The sequence below is a fragment of the Anopheles bellator genome, chromosome 2, assembly GCF_943735745.2.
Source record: "Anopheles bellator chromosome 2, idAnoBellAS_SP24_06.2, whole genome shotgun sequence".
Classification (NCBI taxonomy): Eukaryota; Metazoa; Arthropoda; class Insecta; order Diptera; family Culicidae; genus Anopheles; species Anopheles bellator.
Window position 1 is genome coordinate 53,643,743 of NC_071286.1, and position 16,144 is coordinate 53,659,886.

At 46.5% G+C, this 16,144-nt stretch overlaps 1 protein-coding gene across 1 annotated transcript in view; it reads left to right on the top strand.

Moving 5' to 3' along the window:
* LOC131209970 (discoidin domain-containing receptor tyrosine kinase B) overlaps window positions 1-16,144 on the top strand; it is a 107,784-nt gene that overhangs the window by 39,207 nt on the left and 52,433 nt on the right. The window contains exons 3-4 of the mRNA XM_058203146.1: window positions 9,528-9,759; window positions 11,825-11,972. Coding sequence (XP_058059129.1) covers window positions 9,528-9,759; window positions 11,825-11,972 — 380 coding nt within the window. The remainder of the gene's footprint in view (window positions 1-9,527; window positions 9,760-11,824; window positions 11,973-16,144) is intronic.

Genomic DNA, 16,144 nt, shown 5'->3' on the forward strand with positions numbered 1-16,144 from the left:
CAACCTCCAGGCCAGGCTGTACCAGGAAGACGAGGAGACCTTGTCTGATGCCCCCGGGACGACACTCCGACGACGTCTGGGAAAACTTTTTCTTCCCATCCCACGGGCCCACGGGTTGTGTGGGACCGAAATTCGTCGGCTGCAGAATGCGTCGGAGTTGTCGGCGGAGTGGATGCCTTTGGCTGCACTCCAAATTGCTTCGTCCGCCTGTATGTCCACCCGTCTTGAGGAATTTATTGTAATCACCGGCGCGGCCAACGCCGCCACGTATTGTTAGCCCCGGGGCCGGCTGTGCTAACGTCAGCACCTCGACGAAGGACCTCCGTGCGCTGAGCTGAGCTGAGCTGAGCTGAGCGACGGCGGAGACAGATCTTGGTGCGGTTCAAAGGTTGCCGATGGGCTGCCCCAAATGTCACCGACTACAATTTGTGACCGCTCACCGCCATCCTGACTCGTCCTGGCAGTGCAAGAAAAAGCTAGTGTCAGAAAGACAAGTGTTGTGCAATGCGCTGTGTGCTTCTTGATGTCGTGTCTTGACCGCTGGCATCCTAATGGCCGAGTGGGAGCGCTCGCCATCGCCGGTCACATTCGTTGTCTACATGACAGCACCGAAGACTGATGATAAGAAGCCGGTGGCCAGTGTGTAGTTAGCTTTTAGCTCTCTCTTGCGCTCTTCTGTAATGCTCGCCAGAAATCAGTTGTCGACGGTCGACGGCTGAAAAACAAATGTTCCGACCACTTCATTGGCTGCGAGAATATGTTGCACTCGTTCCCCGCGTCTAACTCAGGCTTATCGTCCTGTCGGGGCCCTTCTGACCAGCTGCCAAGAACGCTACTTCTGTGTCTGGTGCAAAAGTTCAACATTTTAATTTTATTGCACTGATTATGCTGTCATTTGCTGCGAACTTGGTTACGTGAACTTTACGGAGCCTGGGGTTTTTGGGACCAGAGTTTTGGGACCTTTTTACGACCCGGCTGGATGGTAAGCAGTGTGGTGTGGTGGACTAAATCGTACGAGCTGATGGGGAATGTTTTTTCGCCAACAACTACACTCACAGCGATAGAACTTTGGTAATTGATTTCTGGTGACAGACTGTGAGTTACTGTTGGCGTACGCACGACACTTATGAATATTCAGTGGCAATGCATTAGGCGCTGCGGTCTTGGCTGCTGCCGGGACCGTTTGCAACAATTTCCATCCCATTTGCGCCTCAGTTCCGCGAAACGTTCCAATATCGATTACGTTTGGCCTTTGGGGTCGTGAAACGCGTCGTCGTCGTCGACTCGATTTCCACTCGATCGATTTCGCGTTTTATTCAAATTTATTTTCTCGAAGACTTTTCGGCCGAAAGCGGCGATTCGGTGAACATTTGAGCAATAGGCGGCCACCGGTCGGCCACCAACCAACCGAGCGATGTTCGTCGTAGTTTGATGTTTTAATTAGCGCAAAGAGGGTTTTGTTTACTAACAGTTTCACGGCGGACGTTAATTAGCTAAGTTAAGTTTGCGCTAAGTTTTACTACTGCCACCGTTGGCAATTCGTTTTGGCACCACACTATGCGGAATTTGATTTATTGCTTTTAATGAACGTTTCGTGACTTAAATCGTGCATATTTTTGTTTTTGATTTTATGTTTAAACATTCTATAAATGTGAAGCCACACATACAGTTTCGGTACATAAATATGTATTAGTATTTAACAGTGTGGTTTCCAAGTTAAACAAAACAAACAAACCAAGTCTGGATTGATTCAATCTTGTTACTGTTGTTTCATTTGTTGCATATTTCTCTTAATGCTCACGGTTCGACATAATCATTCTTTAATTTGATCTAAAATTCATCAGTTTTTATTCTGTTCATTACCCAAAAACTTGGTACTTGTAAAATATTTAATATAACACACATTGTGATATTTTGTTTATTTAAATCTTGTAAATATTTATAGTCTCCAAATAGATTTATCCAATTGTGACGCTATAATAGAAAAGTTTCGGATCGTTTCCTATGCCCGGAAAACGAATCGGGCCAACCGTACGCTTTAATTACCAGACGCACGATGGGCGATAGTGAAAAAAATAATCGCTACCTTTCTACCGGGTTTTTTCGGCCATTTTCTGTGTGGCCTGCGGCCACCCAATAAGTCAACATTTTTATTACCCATGATACTTCCTCCCCGCGTAGTGCGTAGCTTAATTTTCCAACGTAGTCGGGCCACCCGGGAAATCGGGGAAACCCGGACTCGGGGGCCCTCGCTGGATACGGAGATCGAGGAAACAAATCACTTTGTCGCAATGTGTCGCGCCCGCGCCGGAACACCGCCAACAATGTGTCGGGCCACGGGGAGACAGAGAGAGAAACGGGGAGCGAAGGGGGTCATTTGGGGCCCGCGAATCCGACGCCGGCGGCCAGAAACGCCGGAAATCCGGTCAATGTTTTCCGCTTAACGTGCCGAGCCCGGCCACTGCCCGGCTGCCGCCTCATACATATTTATACACAGTTATCAGCCACGTGGAGGAAAAGTGTGGTCCCACCCCCGCCCGGTTCCCGGTCATGCCTCCCCCGGCACAGGGCAAAAAAACTATTATGGCACACAAAAACGACTAAAACTATAATGCGCGGCCGACGTGACGATGGGAAGGACGGTGCGGAAATTAAACGACAACCGAGCGCAGGCCATGAACGTGCCACGGTCGAGCGAAAATGGCCATCGGCCAAGGATATCCTCCGCCCCTGCGATCCCGCCACCGGAGGGCTGAGCGAGTGATAAAAGGACAAAATGGGGCCGACCCTCCGTATCACCGACTGTGAGTACGACTTTATGGCCGATCCTTCACGGCACGGCCATATCCTGGCGACGGAGTTCCCGGGCCTCCGGGGTAGAGTGGAAAATTAGCGAAGGGGAGCCTGCTTGCGTTGCGTAACGGGCACGTTGAAAGATTAGCGTAATATTGTTTCTCTTAATCATTGCGCTGCCACGTGCGTGTATGTGTCCTCGGCGTTCTGTTTTTTTCTTCTTTGCTCTTCATGGTTGGTCTTCTCTGGGTTTCGCTTGATCCCTGGAACCAGCTGGAAGGAGAATAAATCTTATCCCCAGCGCACGGTGTCCTTAGAGTCATTAGAACGTCGCCGGAACAGCATCGCCGAGTTGCCGGCCCGTAAGCTCTCCGCGGTACATGTAACCACGGTTTCGAAGGACCTCTTGCCGTGTCGAGTTCACTAAAGCAACACCGAAACGTCTCTTAAAGCTAATCCGGTTGCTAGGAAATTGATACTCCAAACTCATGTCGCCCGTTCTCGACCGAAGTGGAGATCTAAGATCCATCACTCTGCTCTCTCTTTCTCTCTCTTTCTCTCTCTTTCTCTCTCTTTCTCTCTTTCTCTCTTTCTCCCTCTCTCTATCTCTCTCTCTCTCTCTCTCTCTCCCTCTCTCCCCCACCTTTCTCCCTCTCTCTCTCTCTCTCTGTCGATGGCGTTCTGTTTTCTTTCGATTTGGACTTTCCTCGAGTTTCGCCACCGAGGGCACTCGACGGGCATTAACTGATCGGGGATCGGGCGCCCGAATCGTGCCGAAATTAGAAGCAACAGAAGCCAGGCCGCGGAAAGCGCTGCGGGTGCGGGAAAGTTCGAACGCGATTCGAATAAATTTCCCCGCGGCCACGCTCGCTCCGTTCGGCGTCATAATTTCGGGCTCATTTAACTTAGCAAAGATTTTGGAAAACAACATCTGCACAGCGCGCGCGCTCTATAAACCTTGCGTTTTACGACGACGGGCGATGCTGGCGAAATGAGACCGAGTCAGGGGCAGTCAATGAGGGAGAGGAAGACTGTGGGGTTTTGACGACAAATATCGATTTCTATAAAATCTTGAAACCGTCAAAATTGATTGTGAACCAGAATGCGCGACGCGAATGCAAGGAACAGCATAAACTGGTTGCGATTTCAATTGTGATGACTCACGGGCGGGCTGTTTGTTCCGGTCTTTTGAATGCCACCAAAAAGAAATGGTGCCCTTATTTATGGTCTCATTTCGGAAACAGCAGCAGCGACAGCCTTCTTTTTGCTGCCATTCGGACGATTTGAATGGTTTTGTAGAGCTTACAAGATCTGCCAGAATGAACAGAGAAAAAACAACCTAAACTTGTAAGATCAACATTCAATGTACCACAATTCTAAGGCCGGTGAAAGAATCGTTCACTCTACTCCAAGGCGTGCCACATAAACTCTCGGCTCGGCTATCGATTTGATTCCGGCTCCCCCGGTTTGGGTGGCTTTCCTTCTTATGCTCGCCATTCACTCGCCAAGTCAACGATGCATGGTAATGGCAAAACTCATGGTTCACTGGCTGATTTATTGTGGAACGTAATCAGAGAATTGCCCAAAACTGTCCTGGGCCTCCCCGACGTGTGTATTTTTTCCGGCAATGGAGGCGCATTATCGCTCGTGTTTCACTGATGCTGCTTTGCACTGGGACATCATTTGGCATTAGAAAAAAAGCGGAAAAGTTTCCGAAGTGAGACAGAATTAACTGAATCTATGTACTTAATGTTCTGCCACACGTTTTTGGTACGGTGCCGGTTGGTGCGCTCCGCTTCGGGCAATAATCGACCACGTCGTCCAGTGCGCGACTCTCACCCAATTTAACTGCCATCGCTGTCGATAACATAAAAGAGATAATGGTACAAATTTTTCTTTTCACGACCACAACACAACGGTTCAGCAAATGGTGGAACGCGAGCTTCGCACGTGCCTCACGCTTTCCGATGCGATTGGGACAAATTAAAACATAAAAGAAACATCGAAAAGCATAAAGATTGCAATCGCACAAAGAATGAGCCACACTGTGATGGCGGTGCGCATAACATAAAAGGAAACATTCTCCGCCACATACGGCGCCAATCGAAGACGATGATGTGCTTGCCGTAGCATAAACGCGCGCGAGGGTTCGTGGCGCCGGCGATAAGCACATCGTCTTTCGGCGATGATGGCTAAACAATGTGAACGTGTTTGAGCATTCGGTGTGCCATTTTTGACACACTCGCTCTGCTCTGCTCTGCTGTCGCAAAAATCGAAACCCCGCACCGGCAGCGCAGTGCGCCGCGCAGAGTTCACCGTGACGTTTATCGCACGTTTCAATCAAACGGGTTTTCCCGTATGGGAAAACCATTACACAAATATGCGCTCCTTGGGGTGTAGCTCGTAGAAAGTAGCGCTCTTCTCTGCAGGTGCATCCCGTTGGTAATGGGCGGGATGAACCACGGAGAAGTGTGTCCTTTGCGACAAAGCGCACACCATCAGCTCATGTGGGCAACAGCTTTGGGGCACTCGAATATGTCCCGCACGTTCCGATAATCCGAGCCGTGAAAATGTATCCGTTCTAAGTGTGACAGTGTCATTTGTCCAGAGCAAAGGAATTGCAACACGTCGATGACGGCGTCAGCATTCGATATCGGGGACGAGTTTTGACCACCGGGGCCATAGCAGTGGGCAACAATATTACATTTCATTAATGGAAGTCTGTTACATATTGGTAAGAAAAGGAAGTTTTTATTTAACAATTTTAGTTGTACAAAAATTTATTTAAAACTAGCTGATGATAAAGAAAATCATTACTTTTGCGTGCAATTCTAAACTTTCGTTAAGGTGTTTCGGCATGTCCGAGCTGGGTCAGATATGCACCGTTTTGTTGTGTAATGTGTTGCCATTTAAAAGCTTACTTCAAAATCATGCTACAACTTCAACATTCTTGGCCCTTTTTGGGGAGAAACGCTAGTAATGGATTTTCACAATCTTCTCTAGATACAAATTTCAGGGATCACTCAGGGAGTTTTTCAAAAAAAAAGAAATGTGAAATCCAGACAATATGGTGGATGCATTAAAACTTCCCAACCAAGCTGCCGGAGTTTGTGGTAAAACACTGTAGAAAGTGTGGCCTTACGTTGCCCTGATGGAACACAAGAAATCTTCTGTTGACCAATTATGGCCGTTTCATGTCAATCTTCAAACGGTTCAATTGTTGACAGTAGAGATGTGATTTTAATGTTTGTCTAGTGTCCAGTTTAGTTTCCAACATTGACAAATGGTTTAAAACTGTTTTATGATCGGTCTTTGGCTACTGGGCGCTGCAGCTTTACTGCTTCATTATAAAATACTGTTGAATTGATAAAACCCTGTAACACATAACATCTAAATGGAACAAACAAAAAACATTAAAAAAAATTTTTAGAACGAAATGTCACCTCTACAATGAACCTAAACATGAAATTGTTTGATCGATACTTTACGAGACATCGATCCATCTACCGAGAAAATAATGTATTTCATTTTCTTCAACCTGATATGTTCAATTCCTCAGGAAAGTTCAATGTGTAATGTTGTTTTTTGGACCATTTCATAACTTTTTACAATAGCGTCTTCATACACGACGTTAGCATCGCGAAACATTATGATCTCTATTTGATTTGGAGGTTCGTAAAGAAAACATCGGTAAATTTGAATTTACGTTATTGGTTGTATGCAAAACCGAACCATTCCGAGCACTGTGGCCCTTGTTTCAGGCTTTCTGCTCTTTTGACGTTAACTTTCCGATGATTTGAAAATGAACACATAATTTATAAATCAACATCCACTTTCGGCGTTGGCGTTGGGGTCTGATTCGTGGCGGTTCTGTGCGCTTTTGGCCGCACGACGTTGTCATGCTTTCCTGCGCGTAATGAATAATTGAAAAGTCATCGAACCGTGAGGGCCCATGCGGCGAACTCGCGCCAATCGGACCCAACCGTGCCCGTGCTAAGAAGTTTGGCGAGGTTTTTCGGAAAAGTTGTCAAAACCCGTAAATCGCACTGGTGGCCGGGTCGCCTTCCGGCAAATGGATTCGATTCGGGTGACCGGTTCCGGTTCCAGCATCATCCCAGCACCCGCCCGAAAAGATGTCCTGCAAATGACCTGAAGAGGGTCTAAGGCGCAGTAACCAGCCCCCCGGCACGGTTGGCGTAAAAGAACAATATTTGAGTATGTTTCTGACTTGTCACGATTTTCTCTGCATTTTGCGCCACTTTTCACCGCCGACCGACCGCGAGCGAGCGACGTGCATGAATTGTGCGCCAACTTTTGCCATTTTGTTTTTCCCGACCGTGACACCGGTGAGCCATTTTTTTCTATGTTTGTTGGATGCCTTTTGGCGAAAAAAATGGAGAAACAGTTGTCGACCCAAAAAACCCGTTCCCAGCGGTGGCGGCGGCGGCGGCGGCAACAAGCAAAAATTGGAAGTAGAGAAAAAACAACCCGACCGACAAACGACTCATGCTTTTGCATTATGTAAAAGCGCGGGAGAGCAATGGATTCAATAAACATTCGCTCCTCGATGAGCTTCGACATTTGCGATTCGCGCAGGACCACCACCGGAAAACCCGAACGTGTTCCCGCGGTTCGGTGGTTGGCGATGATGAAAATGCATGAATATGTTGGCCCGGGCCCGGGTCGACCAACGTCAACAGTCACGGTGCTACGGAAGTTTGAAGGAATAAAAAAAAAACAGCAAGTTGCAAAAAAAGGGAACCAACTTTGGCTCAGGTACGCGACACAAACTTTTCCACGTGACACAATCCCGGTCGTTTGCTCGCTCAACTATGCTGCTGAACACACATATTTATCTCCAGCTGAGCACGAGAAACAAGAAATAAAAAGTCATGAAACTTGTTGCCAAGTTTGTTGCCCAGCGGGAAAGCAATTATTGTCGTTAGTCTGGGGAAATTTTTTAATGAATTAAAGCATACGATGGCGGGAAAAAGGGATTCCTTCTAAATACTTGCCACGGAAGCAGCGAAAGTTTCCGCCGTGGGAGCTTATTTGTCGTTTCGGATCCTGTCCTGATTCCACAGCTGTCTCTCTCTTTCTACGGCTCTGAAGCCTTTACCGAAGCGTCGAGAGAAAACGCAAAACGTGAGCCCCTCCGAAATTGTATCGGTTATTGATTCACGAACCGAATGTCTGCTCTCATATGATGCCCGATGGGGACGAGGACGATAACGTTTTGGGCAATCGTGAAAATTGAGCTACACGAGACGACCGAAACATAACGACCGAATTTCCATCAAATTGGAACTCTCTTATTTTTGCTGCACTCGATTTCTTTTTGTTTACTACTTTTCGAGGCTGAACCCAAAACGGGATGACGCTCCATGTTTTTACACAACATGAAGTTTACAGAGTTGCTAATAATGAAAGAAAGTTGCCGCCGACCTTTAAGGGAAGCTTCTAATTTCGCAGTCCACACGCTGGACACTGAAGCATCCGTTCACTTGCCGATAGCAGATGGCGATTCTTTTCCAAAAGTCTCGCTTCTTATTCTGGTTTAAAAAATGGCACAAATTTCTAAAACTCCACCACTTCATTTCGATGCCAGTTTCATTTTATTTGATGTCAGTTTCATGATGTCCTTTCGTGCCAGCCCTTGTGCCCGCCGCCGGTGCGGCCATTGAATTGTGAACATGAACCACATTTCGGGCCCCTCGCCGCTAGCCCGGCCCGACCCGTGTACCAGGAAAGTAAAGCCTGAAAATGACAAACTTTTATTTCCGCCTTTTCCTCCCGGGCGGCTTTTCCAGCCCACCGACGCCACCGCCGCCGCCGCCGCCGCCGCCGGGCATAAAGATAAAGTTTTTCACTCGGCGACAAGTCACACTCTCATATTTTGTGTTGCTCGGTGCACGGGAAAAGCGGAAAGGAAAATGATGATGAACGTGTTTCCGCTGAACGCTCAACCGGCAGGCAGGCAGGCAAGAAACCGCGCTGTTTTAAATAACGATGTGCTGTTCAGGAGAAATTGTAAGAGCTCTGCTCTACTGTTTTGTGTGTTTGGTATTCCCTTCATTTTTTTACTTGCCCGGCCTTTCGGCCTGCCATTTTGCAATTCTACACCTGCAAACGAGTCGGCGTCGAATGGGAAAAATCAAAAGAACGGCAAAAAAGGCGCAAAAACAAAGCCCTGTTCCCTGAAAAAGTGGCGGGCAGCGAAAAGCGGTGGCTGGTGAATTGTCGAAGACGGAGATGCTCGTCGGCATCCGCGGGCACGTGGAAATAGGGCGCAGAAAAATCCTACCGAAGAGCAAAAAAAAACGAGCGCATTCGATCCGTGAAAGCGGTGGAAAATCGTGAAAATTGAAACTTTTGTTTTAGCGCCGTGTGAACAAAGACGGAAGAAAACAATGGGACGGGCTGGGCGGGGTAGGACAATGGCGGGAACGTGCCGTCCTGAGTGGTGTTGGTATTTGAATAGCGCTGTAAATGTGACAAACTGCCGCCCAAGTCCGATGTGTTTGCTGAATGTATGTTTCGTTATTTTGAACGGAAAACCTTCGTCACCAATAGCAGAGCGAAGAAAAACCTCAACTTCGCTCTTTTGTGACGAATTCTAGTTCCTTCCCTTTTGGAGTATTAATTTAAAAGCACAGCTTTTATGAACCGACAACATTGCTGACCGAAATGAGCTACCAATTGAACGGCATGTTTCTTTTTCGTATTTTCCGTAGATTAAAAGTCGACAACAATGGAGGCGCATGGTGCCCGAAACACATGGTGTCCCGCGGTCTGAAGGAGTACCTGCAGATCGATCTGCTCAAGATGCACGTCGTCACCGCCATCAAGACGCAGGGCCGCTTCGGCAAGGGCCAAGGCCGCGAGTACACCGAAGCGTACGCGCTGGAGTACTGGCGCCCCGGGTTCACGAAATGGAAACGCTGGAAAAATACCCGCGATAATGAGGTGAGCTCCGTTTTGATATACGCGTTTGTTAAGTTTGTTTGTTCTACCATCTGGTTCGTGACTAACGCAAACGTCTGCGTGGATGTGTACGGCTCCCGTACGTAATTTGGGCCACTCTATCCCAAACAAACAGCGCCTGCAGAATGCTGGCGATGAAACGTTTTCCACGTGGGCCCAGTGGGGCCTGTAAAAATAGCCCACGTGTAATGCCCGTAATGAGAGGGAGTTTTAACAAGACTCGTTTCGACCAACAAAAAAAAAACCGGTCCGACTTTTTGGGAGGCTCAGTGAATTCAGCAAGGCGTTAAATTTAAATGAAAGCAACCACTTCAAAGCCACTGTAGCATCGCGAGCGACCGAGCGAACGTGAGGAGTACCGCGGTACCTTACGAAGGTTGTCGAAAGTAATTAGTTGCGCATTCGTGAGTTTCACTTAACCCTGTACGGAAGTGAAAAAAATGGCCATCCATTGTGACGAGCATATGAAAGGAAATGTGCGTTGTGTGCGTTGACAATGAAAAATTTAAAACATTCATAAATAATATAATTACTTGCAATAAAATAAATGTAAAGATACACAATCACGTACATAGACCGTAATGTTTGGTTTAAACGTTAGCCATTCCGTAATTGACACAATCAAACAAAGCATATGAGAAACACAAAGTATAACAATTAACAAGAATAAACACACCAGATTTAAGTTGAAATGAATTTGAAGGCACGGTGTAAATGACAATTGCTTTGAGGAAACTAAGTGACGTGACAACCTATCAATGGCCGATAGGAGGGAACAAAAATGTTTTAAAAATTGTAAAGTTCTCGTAAAATAACCAGTGAAATGCGAAAAAGTTAAAAAAAGACACACTCACCACCCTGTCACTTCATTCTTTGTTTACAAGCCATCTGTTATCGACGTTTCAAGTATCGTGCAGGGATTGAAATTTTATTTTTTGAAGGTTTTAAAGCAAAAGATATGTATGAACGAATGTTGAAAGTATTTAAAATCTCTTCGCCTGCAATTCGTACTGCAAACAGATTGGTTACTGAATTTAAACGTGATTGGACCAGCCTTGAATCCACGTCTAGGATGTCCAAAAACAGTAAAAACAGCTGAAATCGTAGAAAAAATACAATAACGGAACTAAAACACATTCGAATGCAACTTTTCCGCAATATTTAAAGCGTTTTCGAAGGGATAAAGTGTATGTGGTGCCTCTACCTTAAGCCACCACTCTTTCTAAGCTCAATGATTGTAATTGATTTTTATTCCTGAAGCTTCCGGAAGATCTTATGCCTACGCCATCAATTTCGAGTGTCACTCGAACGGCAAATAATTCATTCGTTGCCATAAAAAAATAATCGTCGAATAAAGAGCCACGGGCCGCGCTGCTTTGGGCCTTCAGATCGTTGCAGACGTAAATCTTGTGCCGTGGCAAAAGTTCATAAAAATAAAAAAGCAATTCAGCCTTTGCAGCGCATTTTCATATGCGGGGGCCGGCCCAAAACGTAGCCGGCCGCTAGTTACCGTTTACTTGCATACCGGAATCGATTTTTGCCCTTATCTAAGCCATCGTTTGAACACTTTTCGGGGGAAAGTTGGCTTCGGTGGCAATTTCTTGGCAGGCACCCACAACGGGTACAGGCCGAATGTATAATTTAACTGGTCGGACGCTCAAGCAATGGATGGCTGGCTGGCTGGCCGGCGTCGTCTGGCGAACCGGGAGCACCGTGGGCACATTAGAATTCATGAATCATGTTTACTGCATCAATTTTCGGGTTCCGAATCCCGCGAAAAACAAAGTGTGTTAGGTACAGCAGTAAATGGACGGCGAGAGTGTGTTGGTATTAATTCTGCATTTAAATTTTGCCGTTGCCTGGCCTTTTTAGGCGGCAAGACACATTGGAATATTTGTTCAACATTCACTGGATTTAGAAAGCCATTAAAGTTCTCGGGTTTGCTTCTGGCCTCGGAGGGCAACTTTTACCGCACTCAATCGCATCGAGTTCCTACTTTTATTTAAATTTCCACTCTCTCTCTCTCTCTCTCTGTGTCTCGTTCCAGATCCTGACGGGCAACATCAACACCTACAGTGAGGTCGAGCAGGCCCTGCAACCAATTATTTTTGCAACGAAAATTCGCATATACCCGTACAGCATGTACGACCGGACCGTTTGTCTGCGGGCCGAAATCATCGGCTGCGAGTGGGAAGGTAAGTGTCGTCGTGTCCTGCTAACGAGCGGTATTATCCTTCTGCAAGCACTCGGACAGCGGAGAGCTCCAGGGCTTGTCTTCAGTCAGTCGGGTCTGGCTCACCTTTAACCGTTCTCCGGTTTTTATTGTTCATCCACCGTCGGGCACGGTGACATAAGATGTCCTCGAATGGACTCATCCTGGGCTAGACGACGCATGGTAGTCGTTTCCACGAGTAGCATCAAAAAATTTGTTTTATCATTTAGTTCAAAAGGTTCTTTTGCCCCAAAAGGCCAATTCTTGGCCCTATAATAATGCTAAATACTTGGTTTTCCAAAATGGCCCGGGTGGGCAAAAAAACAAACCATACGAAATGTTAATTTATATTTCACGCTTCGCGCAACGTCGTCTGCTGTCGTCGAAGTAATCTACCAGTTGATTGGCTCCTATTTATTGCGAAACGACATCCCGGTCGTCCGGTTCGGAACGGAACGCCCTTCGCCAGTTGCCCCATCCGCCCCCAAAAGATTGTAAATTAGTCATTAAAATATTTCCTGCAACTCTTCCGCTCTCTCTCTATCTATCTCTCTGTCTCTCTCTCGTTCTCTGTCACCCCCACACACCCACCGGCATTGCGCTTTTTGCAATCCCACCAATTGTAGCTTCATCATGTTGGCGAGCTTTAGTCACTTTGCGTGCTGCGCTGTGACCGGCACACAGCACTAGAGCACTTTGCCCCCGACATGGCAGACCCCGACGACATCGGGCGGCGTCCTGTGCCCGGAAAGGATAATAAATTACCCATCAACGTCTCAGTCCATCCATCTATCATTTTAATGCCGAAAGGCTTGGTCTTGGACGGTCCGACGGTTTGGCTGACCATGGTTTGGTTTCAGCTTTCCAGACAGCCCGCCCCGTCACTAACTAGGGCGCGCGCCTGTTCGGGTGGGGTTGGTGGTGGCCGCCACATAACGCTTATGTTGCCCGTTTGTTGAATGCGCCCTGGCTGGGTGACCCGGTTTGAAAAATTCAACGTAAAAAAGGATAGTGCGCAGCAGACACTAAATGGGAGAGAGAGAGAGAAAAAAAAAATGCACGGTATGGATTGGTAATTTATTTAAAATTGCATTAAACAAATTAGGTGGCTGTCCTGGTGCTGTCCAAAGCGATCGGCGGCAGGGTGGTAGCGGGCGTACTGTGCTGTCTAAGTACCGTCGCTGCAGAAGTAGTGCAGAGTGTTCCGGTTTATTATTGTGCTTTTAAGTTTGTTCAATTATTTTACCAGTCAACCAATAAAAATATCCACAAATAGAAAGGCCAATATTTCAGAATCAGATGAATTTCAGAACAGACGTAAAAATAAGCCATACATATTTTTTAATCTCATATGACAGACTGAGACTTTTGTATAAGAAAAGCATCATTAAAAGGAGATGAAATCATAAAAATGGCGCATTTTGGTTTTGCGTTATTTGAATACATCTTTAGACTTTTAGATTAAATAATAACATATAAAAAGAAGAGTTTGGTTACAAAGAATTAGTTAGAAAGTGACTTGATAAAGTATTGATTCCACGTTCGAATAATTTCGTTCTATTTTAACCATACTTAGTTCACGTCAGTTTTCTTAACTCATATCAATTTCGTAACAAATATTTAAGTATGCAATAAGTTCGATTTTCAATAAACCGTCTTTGTGCTCTCCTTTCTTAACGTTTGAAGTTTAACAAACATTTCATTCTTTTCTGCCGCTTAATGCGTTCTGAACTGTAGCGTTTTATTTAACTCAAGCTAACCACCCTAAAAAGAAACAATTCTCACTAACATACGGCTTAGAACGCAAAGGATTAGTAGCGATCAATTGGCGCTTAGAAAAAAAATCCACACCCTTTTGTTGTGGGTGGCGTGTGACCGACAACAAACACCGAGTGTCATCCTACCGTGGGCGTGGAGAAACATAATTCATGTTTGGCCAATGATTTATTGCCCAACAAAATATGTGGTTCTTTAATCGCTCCCAGACTGCAGACTGCAAGTCGAACACGCCGGGACTAAATGGCGCAACAAGCCAGTGTAACAATGTATTCTTTTCCGGAAAGATAGATGACTCGAGTGAGAGAGAGAGAGAGAGAAGGAGACCGATACCAGAGTGAAAACTGGGGGCCTGGACAAAAAAATGAATATCATCAAACAGCAGTAAAACATACCAACATTTTCCCTTTCGTCTTCGCTGGAAAACATGGAGAAAGGGCCCGAAAAATTTGATTTCCCTTCGCAAGGCTAGGCGAAGGGCGAGTCCAAGAATTGATGATACGACCCGACGGGAGTGTTTGTTTACACTGGGCAGAAGTGCTCTCGACGCGGCTCCGGCGTCTGTCGAACGGGACGACCCAGGCCCATGGTGGAGTCCCGCGGACTTGTCAAATATGTTGCCTCTCTGGAGGGGGGGTTCTGGAAATGAATCACAACGTTTGATAGAAGAAGGAAAAAAACATACGGACACCGAATAAAAGAAGCTGTGCCTTTGCTCCGCATGTGGAGCCGCGTCGTGTGCCGGATGTTCCATAAACATAATAATATCATCTTTATGTTAGTCTCAGCACGCCACCAGTTGCATCGCGATGTTATGCTTCGGTCTAGGTTTGTTTTCTTTTTTGAGTTTTCCAGTCTCTTCCGTGTTTCCAAAATAGGATCAGTCGGAGAGTCGGGATCCAAGCCATAATTCCAATTAATAATCTGTTTAATATCGCACTCCAGCTAATTTGAACGATCTTCAGCTGAGGGTTTGGGGTGTAGAATTTCCATAAAAATCCCTCCGCCGGAGCCGGGTGGTAGGCGTCCCGCGCTAACCGTGGCGTTTATCGTCGTCGTCGCCGTTCTGTGTCGTTCTCATCCTTCCCATAGTTTCTCCGGTTCGCTCCTCGTCCCCCGGTCTTCAAACCAATCTGGCACCATCGTGACGGCGCATTTTTATTATGCGTCTATGCGGCCGTCCTGTCCGGCTGTGTGCACGTTCTGTTCCCCGCCACGGCTTTTAAATCGTCTCGCCCCCCACTCGGGCCGGGTCTGGCTGGCGACGAGGCGCAACTAACGACCCCGGCGTAATTGGCCGCACGGAGTTGGCCCGGTGGGTCACTCTCCGTGGCACGGACATGGCTAGAGCCTGGCCGCAGATGGCGCGCGCGCGCAGGCTGTCTATGAACGCTTTTACGATTGCCAATTGATTTTCTTATTTAATTTTTTTGCGCCCATCGGCCACTGCGGCGGGATGTGGTTGGTAATTATTTTAATGATGGCTGCCGGCTCGTCAACAACGTAGAAAAAAACACATTCCACTGATTGTTATGTTGCTCAGTTGTGGGCCTGGTGCATTTTGGCGATTGCTTTCAAAAAAAATTATAAAATAAACAATTGCTTGGAAAACTGCAACAATGCAACTATTGTTCGAACCGTTTGTGTAATGGTGCATGTTAAAGAGATTTTTAAAAAGGAATTTAATTACAAACCTGGTAACCTTTACTTGACTGCTTGTAAAGCTATCAAACAGCTTAAATCTATTAGAACTCAATTATTATTCAATATTTCCGCTTTATGTAAACCTGGTGACCTATGAGCCAGGCGCTGGCCAGGAAGTCGTCCACCAAGCGACCCCGTGCTGCGTGCTGTTCATTAGTCGATTCGTGCGTACCGTGCCATGGACGATAGCATATCGATCGAATAATGATCATTAATGGAGTCAGCACTCTAAGCGATGCATTTTATAGCAGCCGACAATTAAGCGACAGATCGGTCGAGATTGATAATTATGATGGCCGGCCGGCCAGGTTGCAGGAATAAAATCATAATAATGATTGTGTCCGTAATTAATGTTAACATGCTTTCAGCTTTCAGCTAATAGATTATTGATGCACCCGGATCGACCTGCTTTGCTTAGCCCGTAGTCAGCGAAAAATAACCTGAACACCTGAACCTTTTTTTAAATTATATGCGGTGATTTGTCTCTCACATCAAATCGATTCCCAATGCTGAGCTTACGATCGGTAAAAACTATCAAACTGTTTGACCTAACGGGTTACGTTCCCTGCACTTATCGCATCGCTCCGATGCAGCATCTCCCGCGAGGCGAATGTTTATGATTATTGTTCGAATAAATTCAATTTGTTCACGACTTCGCCGTTCGACGAACGGGTA